The 21,126-nt window shown below is 34.9% G+C and overlaps 2 protein-coding genes across 3 annotated transcripts in view; both read right to left on the bottom strand.

Moving 5' to 3' along the window:
• The window catches only part of LOC105327913 (uncharacterized), a 33,829-nt gene extending 30,230 nt beyond the window's left edge, over nt 1–3,599 (bottom strand). The window contains exons 1-8 of the mRNA XM_066081048.1: nt 3,493–3,599; nt 2,968–3,163; nt 2,551–2,623; nt 2,180–2,290; nt 1,497–1,621; nt 936–1,119; nt 712–777; nt 375–591 (exon numbers count right to left, since the gene is read on the bottom strand). Of these exons, the coding sequence (XP_065937120.1) occupies nt 375–591; nt 712–777; nt 936–1,119; nt 1,497–1,621; nt 2,180–2,290; nt 2,551–2,623; nt 2,968–3,110 (919 nt within the window). The 5' untranslated portion in view covers nt 3,111–3,163; nt 3,493–3,599. The remainder of the gene's footprint in view (nt 1–374; nt 592–711; nt 778–935; nt 1,120–1,496; nt 1,622–2,179; nt 2,291–2,550; nt 2,624–2,967; nt 3,164–3,492) is intronic.
• Nucleotides 3,600–6,069: 2,470 nt separating this feature from the next.
• LOC105335376 (uncharacterized) lies at nt 6,070–9,654 on the bottom strand. Of its 2 annotated transcripts, XM_066081046.1 has the most exons (2): nt 9,039–9,654; nt 6,070–9,002 (listed from the first exon to the last, which is right to left on the bottom strand). In XM_066081046.1, the coding sequence occupies exons 1-2, from the start codon at nt 9,652–9,654 to the stop codon at nt 6,643–6,645; spliced, it is 2,976 nt and encodes a 991-aa protein (XP_065937118.1). In that variant the 3' UTR covers nt 6,070–6,642. The 2 variants fall into 2 exon arrangements, with proteins under 2 accessions (XP_065937118.1, XP_065937117.1); XM_066081045.1 differs by having other exon boundaries at nt 6,070–9,654.
• Nucleotides 9,655–21,126: the final 11,472 nt, after the last annotated feature.

The raw sequence follows: 21,126 nt of genomic DNA, 5'->3' as shown, positions 1-21,126 counted from the left end.
TATTTTCTATTCTTTTAAGTTTACATGTAGACAACAGAATACATTCGATTTATTATAGATCATGACCAACGGATTTTAAATTTAGTCTTATGTTATGAAAAAGCCATTTATTTCAGAGCTGACCTGATGCATGTACTTTAACAACATTTTTTTTTTTAAACAGATAATAAATATCAGCATTGCAATTTGACTTTGAAGGATCAAGGGTTTCGAGATATCAAGATAGCAAGAGAACGAGAAATCAAGAGTAAATTTGCTTAGTTGTATAAGGAAAATAAATTGGGACTGGAGACTCACTTCGAGCGATTGAAGTTCGAGCCATCAAGAGTTACCTATGATAAGTCTATTGTACTTAAATAAGATAAAAATCTTACTTGTTGCGGCAGCAGCCATGGTGAATGCTGAGGATGGCAGAGGGTTTGTGGACAAAAGTCCTGGATTGATGGGCGGGGCAGTTGGAATGGGACCATAAGCCTGCTGAGACACTGCAGAACTAGGTCGCGATAAACCAGATTTAGGGCGCTGAGTATTTCCTCCGAATGCATCGTCCCCATACCGAGATGCCATCTTAGAAGCTGAAGTACCCTCCTCCTGTTTAGTTTGAAATGCAAAATAATGTAAGTGATGGTTTAATATAGCAATAAATGCATGTTGAAATGGACAAGAAAGAAAGTCAGCACAAAGTATATTCAACTTTTAATGAATACCCACCAAGTCATCTTTTTCTTTCTCAGGAGCTGTGTCAGCTTTGTGTGTCAAAGGTAACCACTTTAGAACCTGTCAAATACATTGTCAAATTCAAAATCCTTAATAAACGGTACCATAGATTAATCATTAGAGCATAGAAAACAAAGACTGCAACGTAACATACAGACTCCATATGATAAAATTTAAAAGTACCATTTGCTTGACGTTTCAAAGGACTTAATTCTTACCCTGAGATAATGATTGACTCGTTTCATGGAGTGGAAATGACAGACCAACCATCGGAGGTAGATTAGAACATCGTCGAGTTTAATCTCGTTTACAACCTGCTCAGTCCCACACAGAAGGTCCTCTCGAGCCACACTCAGTCTCTGAGCTCGCTGCACACTGTCGTGGTACTCCGCCATAATGTGACTACAAAATCAAACCCTTGTTGATAAAAACACAAGTGTAGGTCAATAAAATAAAGGTCAAAGACTGGGGATTACATCGAAAATTCTAAAGCTTCACGTTCAAGGAGGAATTCAGTTTCCACAGAGAATATTCTAACTTAGGTGTGGTTTTTGTGTAGTGGTAAAACAGCAGTTCTTTAAAAGAAATTAATTGAGTTGCTTTGTGTAGTGGGGATACAGTGATCCTAGAGTACTTACTTTAGTCGCTTTGTGTAGTAGGGATACAGTGATCCTAGAGTACTTACTTGAGTCGCTTTGTGTAGTGGGGATACAGGGATCCTATAGTACTTACTTGAGTCGCTTTGTGTAGTGGGGATACAGGGATCCTATAGTACTTACTTGAGTCGCTTTGTGTAGTGGGGATACAGGGATTCTATAGTACTGGTGTGCTCACAAAACCTCTTCCATCTCAGCATGTGTAGATGTTTACTCTGAACTAGCTGATAAATCCTATCCATAAAATACTGAAACAGAGCACAATATAAAATTACAGTGTGTTTAGTATTGTGGGGTGCACATGCACATTGGCCGAAATTTAAATCAAATCATACAAGTTTGTGTAAGCATTTTGGTTCACAATGCATAGTTCCACTGCATATAATTCAATCCTGGACAAAAGGGGTGGGAAATCTTGTTTATGTTATAAAAAGATAAAATATCAAATAGTGTTCAGTTTTAAGGATATGCAAGTCACACTTCACAATTCAAAAATAAATTGTATTACATCTTATCGATCTATGGTGTTTTCTTTGCTGCAATAACTTAAAATTCATTTTATAGACCACAATCTTTGCAAGTAGTTTATGTTGACTTTCCCAATTTGCTGAAAAATTATGATTTGAGCTAGATTATTGACTTGATCATTACATAACTGGATCTGATCTTTTAGCTCTCACCTGTTTACATTGTTTGACCAACTGTAAACCTTACAATAATCTAACCTAGTACGAAAAAGTCCTTGAATTTTAGCTGGGCTATTTTACACCTGTCCAGTTCACCTGATTTATCTACGATATTCTCACCTGATGTAGAAGTAGGGGCAGGCTTTTAGCCGAGTACTCAGTCTCCTCCGCCGACATCATCTCCTCCTTCATGATCTCTGCCTGACTCTTCAATGGCTGGGCTTCACTGACCTTTATTTTCATGTATGGATTTATTATATGAATTCATTTTTTGATAAAATATCATATGCAGTGGTGTAGTTATTTATTTTAGAAAAAATTACTTATTATCTCATTAATGATGGTAGATAAATATAGAGTCTCTGGACAGTCCTTGATAATTCATAATATGAAAATAAACAAATTGGATTCTTGGCTAGTAAGGATGCTCATGCATTGACTTGAAGATGGTAGGTGTTTAGAGAGTTTGCTTTGCTTTGTTTTTTCCCTACCTGCAGCAGTCGATCTATGACCAGTTTCCTCTCCCTACGAAAGTATGACACATCCTTAGGCATGGGTATCGAGCTGAAATTAAAAATAAAAAACTAAAAGAAATTATCAAAAATAATACACAAGTATGTAAGATAAATTATGCTGTAGTTGACAAGATTCGTATTCTTCCCTATAGATTCAAAGTGCATGGTACCAGATTTTAATGTAAGTACACATACACCCATGTTCCTTATGAGATGTTGTGTTACCTGATCATTTTAACAGGTATGTGGTCCACAATGTTATAGGCGAGACGGTATATTACCTGATCATTTTGACAGGTATGTGGTCCACAATGTTATAGGTGAGACGGTATATTACCTGATCATTTTGACAGGTATGTGGTCCACAATGTTATAGGTGAGATGGTTTGTTACCTGATCATTTTGACAGGGATGTGGTCCACAATGTTATCCTCTATGTCCTTCCTGAGATCCTCCAGGTCAATAGATAGCTCTTTCTCCATTTCCTGGACCTTTTTGGACCCTGCCACCTTGTAAAGCTCAGATATCTCCAACATTTTGATGATGGAGACTTTTACACTGCCTTATATGGGGTTAAATTTATCTTTATCTGTAAACAAAAGGCTACATTCGTTTAAATCATGCAAACTTGCAATTTATTTTGGACACATTTATTTTCAAATGCTGATTTTCAAACAAAACACTGAATATGTTTGTTAAGCATTAAAACGCACACACTATTTCATTATGGTAAAATAATATCAAATTTCTTTTCATCTAATGGCGATTAATAAATAATGTCGAGGAAATTCGAAAAAACGGCAATTCGCGCGTAATGAAGAAATTCGCCAAACATTAAAACACGAACGATTGCATGACAAGCATTAACATCTAATGGTATTCTAATGCTTTTTCAGAGCTTTTCGTCAATTTAATTACCTCATTTTAGGGGAAAATCTTGATGTTTACAGGTTAAATAGAGCGGTTTGTTTCTCAGCAACGAAGCTTCGTCCGAGTGAAGACGATCTTTGAAACACACAGCGCACTTTGCTGTACAGCAAAGCGCCTGAAAGACATACCTTCAATATGACCTTGTCCTTATTTTATCGAATGGCGGATCATACATTTTATTAACAGCACTTAATATTTTTTGTTGCTAAAGTTATTTAATACTTTACATCCAAATTTTATGTCAGCCGACTTACGTCGTACCTTTTTATTGAAAAATATTAGTTGCACATGTACATATTGAAAATTTGTATCTTTATCAATGCTATCAGTATCTGATCTATCCACTTTCTTGGAAAGTGTAAAAATGAAAACGATAAAAGTAATTGTTCAAAATATTTTAAAATACGACCCCCCCCCCCCCCACACACACACACACTAACACACGCGAGCTAAGACAAGGATAAATTGGGTGTACATATGTGTATAGTAATCTGGGTTTTATGTAACTTGTCAAGGCATGTAGGCTGGAAGATGACCTGAGTACATGTATATAGATAATGTTTTATTTCATTTTTTTTAAGTTGGGACGAATTCATAGTTTGTCTCCACATTAAAATATTATGATCTCTTCACTTAAATGCAGTTCGACGTTATCACAGGTGCCTGTCTAAATACAGAGCCTCAAGACTTTACTCCCTTTTTTCATAAATTATCATTTTATGACATACATGTATCTATAAACTAATTTATACATTCATTGCACAAAATTATTTAAAACATTTTTTTTAAATAATAAACTATCTGTATAAATTATATATAGAGAGGGTCTGATTTAAAAAAAAAAAATCTGTAGACTTTTTAATAAGAAATACACAGTATGTTATTTAGTGACTTTAGACAGCCCATATGACATAAGTAAGACTATGTGTACACAAAATTGTTTAATCACCCAGGCACTGATGACCGTTACACGCAGGTACGGAATTCACATGTAAGTGGGTAACTGTTGTAGTCTACTTGTACATCTATATATGATCAATAAATGATTGATCCTGTTCACCGTGATTAGTATTGACGACGACTCACTCTTTATATTAGTACATGGATCATATGCGAATACATTAAATCATTATTATTGTATATATAGATACATATTGAAATACAGGTATTGAAATTTTTTTTTTATTGATCGACATGAATATTAAAATCGTGTATTTCTGTAGAAGGAATGTACTCCAGATAAGGGCACCTGTTAAATCCTTTTTATTGCCCCATCTGCACCAGGTATTGGTCCACTCTTTTAATTTAAGTGTTGAGCAGAGTTGACCGAAAACCCTTGGATTGATGTAGATAGTATTGCCCGAAATCAAAGTGAACCCCGCTTCAGTTAAATGTATCTTATCATGTTTTGGCGGAAAACATTGATCCCTTTTCGGTGGATTAAATTTAACACATTTCTCTCATATGCGAAAACCCCTTTGAAAGTTTTGATTCGTAATTGCAATGATGGCGCTTTCTATTACGTCCGCAATACATTATAAAAATACATGCATGTAAATATTTCAAAGGTCTTATTTAAAGAACTTACAAATACTCAATCTCAATACAAAAAAAAATAATTAGAAAAGAAACATATTCAGGAGAATTGATTAGTGATGAATATATTGCATATCACGTTGGAGCTATATTAAATAATTATAGGTTGAAGGGTTGCCTAAGACTCGGTGTTTTAACAATTAAACCAGTTTTATACATTCCAAACTGAAAATCTCGCGTCCATTTTATTGAATTTATTAGTGGAATTTTATTGTTATAAGCATTCTGAAAGGACGAACCACTTCGTGTTGTTTGAAGGATGCGTGTCATTGTTTGCGTCATATTCTGACCGACCGCCATCAATGAACCATCAACAGTTAGGACATGGACATTGTCACTGAAAAACCAAACCATAGTTCAAATCGCTGTACATGTGCGTACATATAAAAAAGAAACGGGCGATCTATCATATTGTATACAGGGGCGGACAACTGTGGTCTGTGTTTGTGCTCATCAACAATCGGAAGCAAGAAACCAGAAACAATCCTCTAAAACATTGTATTGATCACTTCATGTACAACTTATGAATATGCGTTTTATTAAAACATAAAATAAGGGAGCTACGCACAAATATGACCTTCCGCTCTGACGTCAATGCACTGTACATACGAAGAAGATGAAATGAATAATGTCCTTTTTATTACAATTACATGTATATATGATCTGCAATACATATATAAACCTATAATTTATCAACTATCCTCTACGTTTTAAAAAAAAAATCGTCACATGTTAAGCTTACAATTGTATCATATTTCTTCAAGATTCAGCTTCCTTTTTTTAATAAACAAATTTCATTAATGGAGTATTTAGGAATATCTGTTATCAATTTCATATCGTTATCAATTCGTCCATGAAATCTTTTTTTAGTTCTTAAATCAACTTTTTATCCCGATATTACATTTGTATATGATTCATAACACTTTATATATTAATATATGATTCATTAAAAAAAACAACTTCAATATACACATTTTACTTTAGAATATGGTTTAATGCTCATGTATGAATGCGAAGTAAGAAACACATGGTGGACAAGAATATACTTGTATTCAAATAAAACAAAGACAAATGACCATACTGGACATAAATAAATATCAGTAAAGATGCATGGTAGTTTTTTTTAGTATGCTCTTACGTGCTATGAAACATTGCACTTTATCAATTCCAAAGATGACACGAAATATTACATGTACATGTTTTTACTATAAAATATTTCATTATCCTTTTTAGTAAATACTAGTACATAAAATAAATAAATCAGGTGATATCTTGTAAGATTAAAAATATTGCGAAATATATCTAAAATTATAAAATAAAACGATTTTGATTTTAAGCTCAAAAAATACCTCAAAGGTCTACGTTGATGAAACAAATGAGTTTTGAATGAAAACAATAAATCACTAGATCTGCTAGGCCTAATTTCAATATCATAATATAATAATGGTCCTTATTTCAGCACATATTAAAAAACATAGCATTCTTTATAAAAATATTCTTTAAAAAAGAATAAAAACTGTTGACATTAAAACACATTCTCTATCAAAGTCTGACGTCATCAGTTGAGGCGTCATTGTCTTTGATGAGCGGAAGTCGTGACGGTGAGGCGGGTCCACACGAGTCATCCGTTCCGTCAGACGAGTCCGTTTTATCGGTACTCTGATCCGTCGCGGGTTCCTCCATATCCACCTCGCTGTAGGCGGGAGGTGTGTCGTCATGATCGTCTGCTAACTGGAAGCTGCGGTCGTATGCTTTGTCAAACTCCCACTGAAGACTATGGGCGAGGTTTATTGACGGAATATTGGCCCCTATGGTCCCTATGGTCCCCACACTGCCCAAGTTTTTCTCCATCATATCAGATGGTTCGGTGTTGGTCCTATGTAATGGGGCACTTGTCACATTTCCATTGGAACTGAACGCCATGTTACACATCCCAGTGTTGACTGCTGTGTTGGATCCCGCCTTGCCGTGGAGGAGGTCGGGAAGACTGGACGCGCGGTCGGAGAGTCCGTCCGTCAGTTCGTCCTCACTTCGGAACCTGACCAGCCCCTCCTCTATGACAATGTGAGTGTGCTTACACGGCTGGGGACCGTTCCCATTTTGTTCAACAATCACATTCTTGCTCTTCTTCCTGGAAGATTTTGCGTCACTAGATTCGTACTCACTATCGGAAGCACTCTTGCAATGAGAGCTGCCAAATGAAGCGTTTTGGTCCATTTCCATAGCACCATTTTCTTGACTAGAACAGCAGCACTTTTTCATGACGAAGCAGAACACATAACACGTTTTGGAGTCATTTCTCCTATTGTATTTTATCGGTTGTGACCCAACGTATATCATTATTGCACACATGATAATTTCGAACACTCGCAATAAGAACTGATGCACGTACCACGGCCATGGTTCAGGCACGTGACCATCAGTAAACACTCGGAACACGTAAAACATTCCGTATAGTTCCAGAATAATACAGAATATTCCACAGGCCGCCGCGATCAACGTCACAGAGATCGCAGAGTTCAGCGTCGATTTGTTTCTGGATTTCTTTGGTCGTGGAAGACTTCCCATGGAACTAACTACCGACTTCCTAGAAACGTCCGAGGGGTACGAAATCGAGTGTTTCTTCAGAGTCCTACGTCTGTTAATTGCTGATTTACGTAAACGTCGAAAGATGAACACATATCCTGCGAATAATATGATTCCCCACAAAATGTAAAAGAACTGGCATATCAAAAGCATGACTTTTGCGTCAGCGAAAAACCCAACAACAAAATCGGTCGCAATGGAAAGAACAAAATGGAATGCAATTATACTGATTAGCACTGAAGACTTTTGAATTTTGGAAGACAACATTTTCATTTTTGTTGCAAGTAATAATGCGTAGAACAGAATACTGAACGCTGACGTCAGACAAGGAAACGCTGTACTGTATAAAAAGTAGGATAAAACGGGATGATAAGTTTCATTCATATTGTAAGGGTCAATCAGCAAATACAGTGCCCTCAGAACACACTGGAAGATGATCAAAATGTTCAGCACCATAAAATAGTTTTTACTCAGCAAATGTTTTATCTTCCACAGTCTGATGACACTGAGCAGACTTAATCCGGCAAGAATTAAAAACACAGATGCAAAGAAGTAGACCAAAACGTCCCATCCCCACTGCCACTCCTTCAGAGCTACATCCCATTCTGGGTGAGGTTCTGCAAAGGCTTGATCCTCAGGCTTTGGTTCACTTTCTGGATCTGATGTTGGCTCAACTTCTGGTTCCGGAGAAGATGATCCAGATTCTGGGGTTGGTTCTGAGATCAATTCTGGCTCAGCAGTTGGTTCAGCAGTTGAGTTTTCTGGCTTGGGATGTGGCTCAGATGTTACCTCTGGTTCTACAGAAGATTCTGGCTCACTAGTAGGTTCTGGTTCAGATGTAGACTCTGGTTCACTGGTAGGCCTAGGTTCTGATGTAGACTCAGGTTCACTGGTAGGCTTAGGTTCAGCTGTTATCTCTGGTTCACTTGTAGGCTTGGGTTCAGCAGTGGACTCTGGCTCACTGGTAGGTTCAGGTTCATTTGTAGGTTTAGGCTCAGCAGTAGACTCTGGTTCACTTGTAGGTTTAGGCTCTGATGAAGACCCTGGCTCACTTGTAGGCCTAGGTTCAGCTGTGGACTCGGGTTCACTTGTAGGTTCAGGTTTAGCTGTAGATTCTGGTTCAGCTGTAGACTCAGGTTCAGCTGTGGACTCGGGTTCACTTGTAGGTTTCGGTTCAGCTGTAGATTCTGGTTCAGCTGTAGACTCAGGTTCAGCTTTTGACCCAGGTTCAGCTGTAGACTCAGGTTCACTTGTAGGTTTAGGTTCAGCTGTAGATTCTGGTTCAGCTGTAGACTCTGGTTCAGCTGTGGACTCAGGTTCACTTGTTGGTTTAGGTTCAGCTGTTGACTCAGGTTCACTTGTAGGTTTAGGTTCAGCTGTAGATTCTGGTTCTGCGGTTGATTCTGGTTTTGATGTAGGCTCAGGTTCAGATGTTGATTCTGGTTTAGGTTCTGATGTAGAAACTGGTTCACTTACTGGCTCTGTTTTTGATGATGGTTCTGCTATCGGTTCATTTGTGGGTTCTGGTGTGGACTCTGGTTCACTGGTAGGATTTGGTTCTGTTACTGGTTCATTAGTAGGTTCTGTTTTAGGTTCACTAGTAGGTTCATATGTAGGTTCACTAGAAGGTTGTCTCTCAGGTTCTGAATAAGGTTCTGAGGTTGATGTTGGTTCTGGTTCACCTATTATTGGCTCAAATGTGGACAGAGATTCAGATGCAGTGGAATTCGCAGTGGAATTTGCATTTTCAGTGATGTCACTGTCACTGACATTAAGCACATTATTCTGAGTATCCCTTACTTGTCTTCTATGGTTTAAGTTCTCTGAGATAAAATATGTCTGAAATATGCTGATCCTTTCATTCACATCCAGACCTGAGGGAATTTTTGCTGAATCACATCCATCACACCAGAACAGAAGTAAGAACAGGGCTCCAAAAAGGGAGACCCTGATGTGTAGACGGTTCATTGTCCAACAGGGGTGGAGATTTGATGTCAAGAATTTGTCCAGGTTTTACAATTTATCCTGCACTGCTATCCATGGCTCACACCTGTAAAATACAAAATAATTTACCATGAGTCTACCTGGACAAAATTCTGAATAATACAAAGCATATCTTAATCCAACACTTAATGTTCTTCATAGCATAAGTTCACTGTTCGTGGTAAATGACTAAACAACATAATTGAATTACTTTAGTAGTTTGGTAAATGTCATTTTCATAAAAAAGTTCAAATCTGTTGATCTTCAAACAGATGGGAAATCGTATACTCTTCTGTACAAATTTATCAAGAGTTTCATGTTATTGAACATCTGTACTGTTTTGAGAAAGCTGTCCTCTGTATGCATATCTTATTAACCTTTTGAACTTTATAATGTTTAAATTTGGTTATGTATGATGTTGCTTTATCAAATGCTAGCTGACATTTCATAGAATAATTCCTTTAATGGTTATTTTCTAAGTTAAAAAAAAGATTCAATCCCAGAGATTTGTACTCCTGCTTTTTGAATTAAAAATCTGATCCATTAGGCAAGGCTAAGTCAAAATTTGTCCAATGGAAAAAGTTACTTTGGGAAAAACATGTGAATCGATCATGGCCAATTAATCCATGAAAATAACATTGGCCAAATTTTTCTAGCATTATAATACATGTACTTGTATACACTAGTAATCATTATTACCGAAACAAAAAGATGAATTCTCCAAATATTACTGTAAGCACCGACTGAGAATGAAATAGAGAGTCCAATCGATCACCCTTTATGTTCTGTTTATGTGAACATTCAGCCCTGATATTGAGCTATAGAGTTATGTGTTTTATGTTCTGTTTATGTGAACATTCAGCCCTGATATTGAGCTATAGAGTTATGTGTTTTATGTGGACTGGTCATAAACCGTGGGGTCGGGCAATCAGGACAGACAGGAACTTAAGGCAGGTGTTATGTGCACAAGGGGAAGTAATACTGTGACTCGTCATTTCAAAGAAACTTTAAATGTCTATTACAGTAGATTGATGCATTCCTTGCTTAAATAGATTTTTCTCAGTTTAATAAAACAAAATTTCACTTCCATATCATTATTTACTTTACATGGATATATGTGAACATAAATGTTCATTGTCTCCATTCTTTATCCTCTCATCTGCTCAATAAAGACCCTGGGTATCACAGGTATTCCATAATTGATGAGATTTTAATTACAATAAAAAACTAACAGCTGACATCTTTAATAGAAAAGAGCCTTCTTTTTCACATCGATTTTGAAATAATTTTAACAACACTGACACAATATTTGACAATTCCTGACTGAATGGTGGTAAAAGAAATCTTTAAAACAAATTATATCACTGACTATAAATCCCAATATGTTTCACATGTATGATATACATATTAAAAAGTCATGTCTTTTACAGTAAATAATGGCTGTTTAAGCATATACGTCTCATGATATTCAAATAGACTCATAAAGCAATCTGAGTTCAAAATATATTTTGCATGATATACATGTAGATAAAGAACATGCAGCCAATTTAACCCCCATAACCACAACATTTAAATCAGCATACTCCCTCTGACAGAGGCAGACTGTACAAACTGACCCCCACAGAAGTCATAAATCATCCACAGAAAAAAATCTTCATCAATTATATTGTAAAAGTTCTGGGATATCATAAAATCAGATTGCCTACCACTTATAAAAAAAAAATCTAAATTTAAAATTAAATATCACTGCACAGAAGAAAAAAATTATCAACAAATCTAGATTTTCAACGTAAATATAGAAGCAATCAGCACAACTTCATCTATTTTAAGAATCATTTTCTCCTTCAAGTAATTTAGTCGCAGTATGAAGCATTTGATTTACCTCCAAACAAAATTCAGTCTGTATGAGTTCCAATATGTGCTGAGGTTTGACATCTAATGTAACACTCCTCCTATATAGATTCAAGATTATCAGAAAACTAGCTACCAAGTTCACACCAGTGCAAACAAAAATCCCCAAAAGTTGTGGTCAATTAACACTAAACCGTAAAAAAAAAGTTTGTGTATTGGCGTTCTGTACTGTAAATATACTCACTGATTCATTGACCCCTTCAATAACTTGTTGACCTCAGTGCGATTAATCTTGAATGATTGATCACAAATGGGAGTCATAAGCTGTACAAGCAAATTTTTTCTCCTCAAAATATAGAATATGGTAGAGATCACACGGGTCAATATCAGAGATATAACTATAAATTTTACCTCCCAATACCAGTGTAACAAAGGGAATTAATGTAGATTTTTATGTTAATTTTGCTGTCAATTTCATCAATAATATTTGACCCTAGGATAGAAAAATCTCGTAAAATTTGGATCACATGAGGACCTCTGGGCATGTGCTATAACAGGGGACGTGTTATCCAAATGGCGATCATACAAGTCTAACTAGAACCTAAAGTCATTTAACCTTTATGTCAACTCTAGTTAATTTGTTTACCAATATCACATATGAAATTGAGCACAAAACTATATATCTTATGCAAACATTCTTGAACGAATTTTCAAAAATAAACTTTGCACTCTTCAATGTTAAAGTGATGATAAAATAAGCATGAATATTATAACATTTAATTACTGAACTACATCTGTTTACTATTGCTGAGAAGCGTACAAACAAAATTCCTGACTCTTATTCAAAGGCTGTTTCAACAGTGCATTCAACTGTTTTATTCTGATCATTCTCCTTTACAAAGTACTCGTATCTTTTCCGCTTTTTGAATTCTCTGCTTTGTTTCCATCATTAAACATCAAAAATACTTTTTTCTCCTTCAAATAAACTTGCATAAAGTGTTTTTTCCTCTTTTAATAAGAAGCAATAATTCAATAAAACACTGCGAATCCACAAAGTTAGAAAATTAACTTATTATGCAATAAGTGTTAAACATTTAAACTCATACCTGTTATATCATATCCACTTTTTCAATGAAAAAGAGAATCAAGTCAGTATAAATTCTCCAAAGAGACTTTTGGCTCTATTAGTAATGCACTAGTATATCGCTGTAGTTTGTAGTACACAGTCACATTCCAACAACGACTAATAAAACAGGGATTTTCAGTGTACTCCGTAAGACTTTGCACAAATACCGCCATAAAAAATCTTGTTTCATCATCATTGACATGTCTTTTACAAATGGTGGCCATGTTCTGGGAATGTTCAATGCAGGCCTCTGGCCAGATATACCAATCCCTGCTTAATAGTACTGTACGTCCATGTTCAGTACTCTGACAGACAAAAGGAAGCCTCTGCCCACTAATATTCATAAAAAAAACCCTTCTCCCGTGGATCTTAATTAATGGGAGTCGTGACTTTTGATTTATGTGGTTATAGTCGTAATATTATTCAACTGTCATGCAGTGTCAGATTCCTCAAAGGTAAACAATGGGGAACAAAGTTTTAAAATACTAGGTGTATATGGAAATTAGTTTAAAAAAAATATGGAATATTTTGTGGTCTAGCTTTGTGCCTAATTTGGTAAAAATAAATTTTATACCTTATTAAAACAAGGAAAAGAGAAATTGAACAAAAAATGGCCTTCATTTTTTACCCTAAAAATCAAAGCAATTTAGATGAATATTTTCACCTTTCATTTGAAAAGTGAAAAAAGTTTTTTAAGATTTTAAAATCAACTTTTCACCAGCTATTCTTCTTTTAATTAATACCTTAACTTAGAGTATTCAGTTAATTAAGAACTAAATTAAATATGTGGTCACTTTTTTCTGACAAAATCCTGAGACCCTTAGCAGCAAGAGTCATGATATAACATAGACATATATACATCAACAGAGGAAGGAATTATTCATGCAGGTCACAGAGAGGTGATGTCCCAATGAAAACAAAGGATATATCACCATTACATGACTTCATAAAGTTCCCTGTAAATCTCAATAGACAGATTTACGAATCAATACACCTGCTCAATCTAAATTACATGTATATATGACTTCTATTTGCTGCAAACAAATTCAGGGTACAAGAACCGCTTGATTATAACTGCACACATTGATCTAGAGGATCTCCCCAGCAGCAAATTAAGGAGATGACCCCATAAATATATTTATGTATTCATGCTTATTATATCCCTGATTGTACTGACATGTGTGAGAATTATGCAAGTATTATGACCAGAATATACATAGACCCATGTCTCTCTCAGTTCATTATCACATTAGACCAGACTGGCGGGGTTATTTCCCTTTCAATTCCACCATGATACAGCAGATTACAGCAAAACTCACAACAAACCTAAGCTATCAGAGAATCTGACTGTCAGACCATGGACAAAACTTTTCTTATACATGTATTTATTATAATTATTAAGACCGTGAAATTATTTAATTACAAATATAAATAAAATCTACAATAAGTATTGGTGCAGTAACAATAACTATTACTGGTTACTTAATTAAACTGAAGGTACATAAATCCTGGTTTGAAAAATTTTAGATGGACGACAACTTTTCCCTGGTTGTCAAACCAAATTTTTTCAGACTGGGAGCTAAAGACCTGCAACTATATAACGATCAAAACGAAGAGAACTGAAAATGCATGATAACATGATTTTAAGACCTTAAAATCCGTCAATCAGCTAAGATACCTAAAGAAAGACTTGTTTTCATGTTTTCTTTTAAGTCCCTTTTATATAAGTCCATTTGAACTAAAACAAGAAGAAATGCCAACAGAAACAGAAAGGCTACACAGTTTAGAATAAACATAACTTCCATCTACTTCTAAAAGTGAAGAAAATATATGTGGTTTATTAGCGGATTCTAGCAGCATTGGTTCTCGTGTGTTTGTAGAATAGGTATACATTCATAATCTACCTGTCTGCTCAATATCCATAATTCTGACAAAAGTTATGCATCATACATAATATAACACAGAAATTATGTGTTTAGATGTACATCATTTTATATATGTACATGTATTACAGTATATCTATATATAAAGATGGATCGAGTCTACAAGTTGTCCATAAATGATCCCTATAAGTAACCATGCATTTATCTGTCATATGTTTGTTAACATTTTGAAAAATATATAATTTCTCATCTAATGAAATCAATGATAAAAAATCTTTTTTATAAAGGTGAATTTTTCTGAATTTAATACTCAATATTTCTCTTAATTATTCTTTAGGGTACCCCTTCAAATGCTACACACAATATATTATATTTATTACATTACATACAGTATTCAATATTTTGCTCTTGTTATTATAAATAAAAATACAATGTATACCAATAGATTAGGAAGTTTTACTACATTTTTTCTTCTAAATGTATACAACATTTCTCTTAATTAGCTACCATAGTTTACAAAAGTAACTTGTCGCTGCATATAAACAAAAGATAGATCCCTAAGCTTTAGAAAACTTAATTTCTCAAGCGTGTTGTCAATTAAGCAAACTTCGAATACATTTCCATACAAATGAACAGAACAAAATCCCCTTCTCTGTTATCACCTCACAAACTCCTCTTTTCCTGGACATCTGGGAGATGTTTGTTCTTTGTTCGCTTATATCCCTCAATCAAAATCGGTAAGCTAGACCGCTGAAACTGTCAATCTATCACTCTATTTCTCCTTTCAATTCTTACTTTTCTCTGAACTAAGGTAATCACTTCACCATCAAATCATATTTATATTATAGACATGTACATGTATTTCATCTGCCTTGTCAATTCATAAATATAGATATCCAACTTATAATTGAAATGCGTATACTTACAGAATAAATTGAAGATCTGATTTCTCTTTTCCTTAGGTGACCATAGCATTCCTCTTTTCTGTGGATTCCTGAAAGTTTAAACTTGGAAAATGAATTACTCCTCCAGGCTTTCATGCATGACTAGTTTATATCTACCGAGTATACACACTTAAATTGCTTCCCCATTAAGAATCTGAACTTTAACCTGCCTTGTAACAAATCAACCTTATCATAGCTGTAACCTTCTGGCCTTGTGTAATCTAGCCTTTTTGACCTTTGACACAACACTGTACAAATCACAGACAATAAAGGGGTCCCAAGTTACCATAGAAACAAAAGTTTTACATAGGAAATAGCAACCCTGACCAGATCTGAGAAGTAATTAGTTCATCATCAATTGGTTTACACATTAACTGAATACCTTAATTAGCTTTGTTTCTTTGGCATTTTTGTCTATAATAATTTGAAATAGTACGTACTCAATTATCTGCAAAAGATGTACAATGTATGTAGCATAGTAGAAAATATTAAAACAATTTGGGAAATCAATAAATGATTTGTTTTCAAAAATTACATTGCGAGTTCAAAAAGACTTAATAATCCTTACTCCATTTAAGTGTATGATATAAAAATAGGACAATAAACAAGCTGAAATCACACTGCATAAAGATATATATTTATCATAATTTCTTGAGAATATATAAACTTACTTCGAGCATAAATTCCTTCAGTCCAAAATACACGACTGCTCTAAATATAAACACTACAATCAAGGAGTCTCATTTTTCACCCCGAAGCAGGACCCACAATGAATGACATCAGAGGCGACTAATTCACCCCCTTAATCAGGACACTTCATTTCCTGTTGGAGGGGTGTTACCTAACAGAGCTTGAATGCATGATGTGTCCCCCATAACACTAATCATCTATAACAAACCTATTACAACATGTACAGATTACATACAATTGCCCAGTTAAACTGTTGTTATAATTATAACATTAAATATCAATCCACAAAAAGTCTCCAATCTGAACAAGCAATAAGTAATATTTTGTATTTTTTATCTGCAGGCACATTTAATACGTACAATAGAATTTTCTTTCTGCATTGTGTAAATATTTAACCAAAACAATGGACTAACTTAGTTAAAAATCACAAATCTACACAATGTTATATTTATTATTATAATATGTACATGTTCAAGCTTATAATTTGTTAGGAAATTGACATAATTTGGACACTAATATCCCCCATTATGGTAGAATCAGAGTTTTATTTCTATTAATTTAAAATATCAGCCGTGTGACACATCAACAGGATATGGAATATAATAATATTTCATGTTTATGGGACACATTTTGCACCCATCAAGCAGTAATCATTATGTCAATAAAACCATTATTAAAGATTACATCATCAAGATGCAGGCTAGTGCAACATCTCATGAATGAGTCTATTTAAAGCTAGAAAATTTGGCTGCACTCTTGGAGTTGTAGTCAAGTGCAATGTTTTATTCCATGTATCAGTGTGCAAGTGAGTTTGAACTTGATGAAAGAGTCATCTGAAATTGGGATTGAAATACGACTTAAACATGTTATATTTCACTTGACACTGTGAATTTCTTATTAAACACAAGAACTTAATTCTGCAATACCACTGCTTTGTATCAAACTGCAAGAACATAAAATTATGAGCACCATAAATGTACATGTATATAGTTCAAAACTGAAGAAAAAAAAAGCGGGATTTTAAAACTGTGAGGGTTGCTTCTCACGATTTTATGCAGTTATTTCTTCCTAAATCTGTTTAATAAGAGATCTCCACTAAACAATGCTTCTTGCATTTGACACAGCTTACAGCAAAGTTCCAGGGGCAAACAAATTTATAATGTAATTTGATGTATCCAATTTGCTTATAATACTTAATTTACAAGGCTTGGGCAATAAACCTGACAAATACATTATGAGATTGAATTCATTATAAGCAGGTTTGCTGTAACAGTGATTAACTATATATTTTATGTAAAGTGATTAAGAACCCCAAATAATAGCCATCTGATGTAAAATTTGCATGGGACCAGATTTTATTCATTAATTCAGTCATAATTCATTAATTCAGTCATAATATCCTGATTACCCACTTAGTACACATGTACCTGAGGACACATATCTCCCTCCCTCCCTCTTTATCAGTTTATGTACTCTCTCTCTCTCTCTCTCTCTCTCTCTCTCTCTCTCTCTCTCTCTCTCTCTCTCTCTCTCTCATTCTACCCCCACCCCATTTTAAAAGTCACTGGTCATTTTGAACTTTCGTCATACATACATCTAAAAAATATGATCTTTTTTTCCTAAAACACTGACCCCATGAAACAAAGACCATATAAAATCGGCAAAATGCAATAAACTGAATTGTCAATGATGTGCAACTTCTAACAAACAAGTTAAGAAAGAGCACAGCTGTATGCCTTACCATCACATGGCGGTGAACCTCTCTGACAGTGTGTGGCTAATTAAACCTCTGGAGGATGGTGTGTATTGCTCTTGATTAAAACTCCTTAGTCACAGATTATCCCTGCAGGCACTGTACACAAACTGAAAGGAAAACCCAGGTGATTCAATGATTTAGGCAGGTGAGCCAATGAACTAAGGATGCCTATAAAAGTCTAGCACAATTCTCATCACACATATTATTACACTTATACAGAGGAAAACCATCTGTTTACCCCTATACCCGAATGACGTTCATCCAAAATTTGTAATTTAAATAAATCATGATGTCATCATTCTTGAATTACTGTTATATATAACTGTATGATCCAATACCAATGGATGGGTTTTAAATTCCTTTCCAAATAAATAAACAATTTGATAAAAGGCATTTAAAAGCTTTTCCTATCCCTCTAATGCAATGCCACTGACAAAATTTTAATCCTTTTAATCTCATTTTTAAGATGACATTTTTATTCAATTTTAAAGTACATAGACTTCCAATCTAATGAATTTCATTCCTGTTGAGTGATATGTGGTATTATATTTTTTACTCCAGAAAAACACACGATCTCTGAATCAAATTTGTCGTCTTCGTTTTTCAGCTTCTGAGTTTTATCTAGAGAACTTATGTCTTTGTACTAGACTGCATGCAGTAGCTATAGCTACCTGAAACCTCTGCTTCTCAACCAAATCATACAGTTTACCTGTAAGTTTATATAATTCATTATTCACCCCTGGCAGACCCCACCCAGATAGAAACTTTCTTTAATTAACTTTTAAGTTCAAGTGCTTCCTAAACCTCCTTTTGAAATGACACTCCTTTTTGGTCCATATTTGACTTTTTGTGAACAATATTGAGTGATTACATATACATGTATAACATTTGTTAGGTCCTAATTGACTTATTATACCTGACAGGTGTGATATGATCTAAAACTGCATGCACACAAAGAAATAACCAACTGGGTATTGACTATTGACACTGTATAAAATGATTTCCTCATGCTGAAAAAAGGTGTTACAAATAAGACTACACCCAAAGGTTCATACAATTGCACAACAAAAATAAAACAAAGTTTGAGAAAAGATATCAAACATATATTTCACCTCCTTCTGCATTGTATGTACTTCATTACAAATTTTTAGCATGGAACACATGTTTTAGGTAGAGCATCTCTGACACCTACCTTGATCATCTTACACACCTGATATAATTACTCAGGTATATAACAATGTCTAAACAGTATTTGGATTTCATCTAGAAGTTGTCTTTCAGAGGTCTTAGTTCATGTAACAAGATATTGAGATACATGTACTCACAACAAAATGTTGCTACCATCAAAAGTAGCCTGCTTTTTAACTTTGTAACACTGCTGCAATTGGTTACAACACCAGCTAATGATCTTTATTCAGTATAGATAGGGTTTTTACAATTTTCACCAATATGAAAATTTTTCAACTCACATGTTACATGTTTATGAGGAAATATTTTATTCTCTGAAAATTTTAGAAACAATATGATTATATTTGTTATCAAATAAACCTCATGTGTTCCATACATTCCATTATATCTTGAAAGTTTTCTGATTGTGAGATCAAGTCTGCATAGAGGAGAATAGAAAGAGGAAACAAAAAGTTTCTGTCTTACTATAAAATGTACACTCAGAAGATTAACCCCAATGAGAGAGAGTTGGAGAAATGGACAGAGAGGAGAAATACAAACCAGTGTGCATTAAAAGACTGAAAGTAACATAATAAAGGATGAAGTTTAAGGGTTATTCCATTACATTATGTATATATCTACAGTGTACATCACTATTGAAAGTAATCAATATTTAGTCCCCATTTAATGCTAGTCAGACACCACCCAGAGTTTTCAGAACTGCCTCCCCACCTAATAGAATTATCAGTTTGAAGGAAAACATCAATGGCACCTATCAGCCCCTGTGTGAGAACTTATACACTGCAGGGATACCCTAGCCTCTGCATTATCAATTCGCAATTTCAGCAGAAAGTCTCGCTGCATGGCAATTTTCATTCTGTGATAACTGGGTTGATGAATTTCTTCTCACATTTTTCAGATCAGTTCAATTACAGTTATCAGTTGATGGAATGCTTTAATTTTGAATGAACTTACTGCTGTAGACTGCATCTGTTCTAAACTCAATACAAATGTACTAATGCACATCCATGTCAAATTACAAGACATTCCCAATACCAACCAATCAAATGTTACAGTAAATTCACAAAGCAAATAGATGGACAAGCCACCTTTTCAGTATCTCAGGTATTTAAATTGGCATGGCCTTTGGTCATGGAGCTTGCTTAACGACCTCTTTGCTCCTTAATTATAGTTTGCTGTACGGTTCTAGTAATTTGGTGATAAATTGAGGTACAGTGTATCTAAGGTCTTTTTTACCTGTTCTATAGTCTGTCCCAAGATATTTATGCAGCACATTTGGACGATTTTTAATAAAAATACACTTACCTGTGAAAGAAGTGCAATTAAAATAGTTGAAAGGGATATTTTCCAAGATAATTTCATTGACACATTATCATCTTTCACTCGAAAAAATTCACAGGAACGAAAACAGATTCCTTACAGAGATTTATAATGGGGAATGTTTACATCTTTTCTCCATTCGGAATACACTCGGAATACGTCGCGCAATATTTCAACGTTATCATCCGGGCTTGCTGCAATACAAAATCTCCGTAGACATCACATTTTTTTAGCATTGTATTGAAACCTGATCAGCTAACAGGGGCCTTTTGACTGAGAAATCTTGGAAATTTTTCATACTTTTGAATGAACATCGTTTGAATCCTGAGGTATTTATAAATATCAAGCAATTAAGCCAAATGTGAATCCAAAATATCTTGGGACAGAGTATAAGAAAGTGGGGGTGGGGTGGGTGCTATGGGTTGTGGAGGGTTGAGGTGAGTTTTGGGCTGTGAAGAGTTGCAATGGGGTGGGTGTTTTGGGTTGTGAAGAATTGAAGTTGAAGGTGGGGGGTTATGGGTTGTGGAAAGGGGGTGGGGTGTGGAGTGTGGGTGTGGGGTTTGGGGGTTAGGTTATGGAGGGTTGGGTGGGGGGAGGGTGGTGGTGGAGGAATATTTTTTTTATTTTACCATCTTTCTTCTCAATGATTTACAAATTTCAAATATAATTCACATCTAAACATCTACCAAACACATAATC

This window comes from Magallana gigas, chromosome 4 (assembly GCF_963853765.1).
Source record: "Magallana gigas chromosome 4, xbMagGiga1.1, whole genome shotgun sequence".
In the NCBI taxonomy this organism is placed as follows: Eukaryota; Metazoa; Mollusca; class Bivalvia; order Ostreida; family Ostreidae; genus Magallana; species Magallana gigas.
Note: the sequence above shows the minus strand (reverse complement) of the source record. Positions and strands in the feature narration are given on the sequence as shown.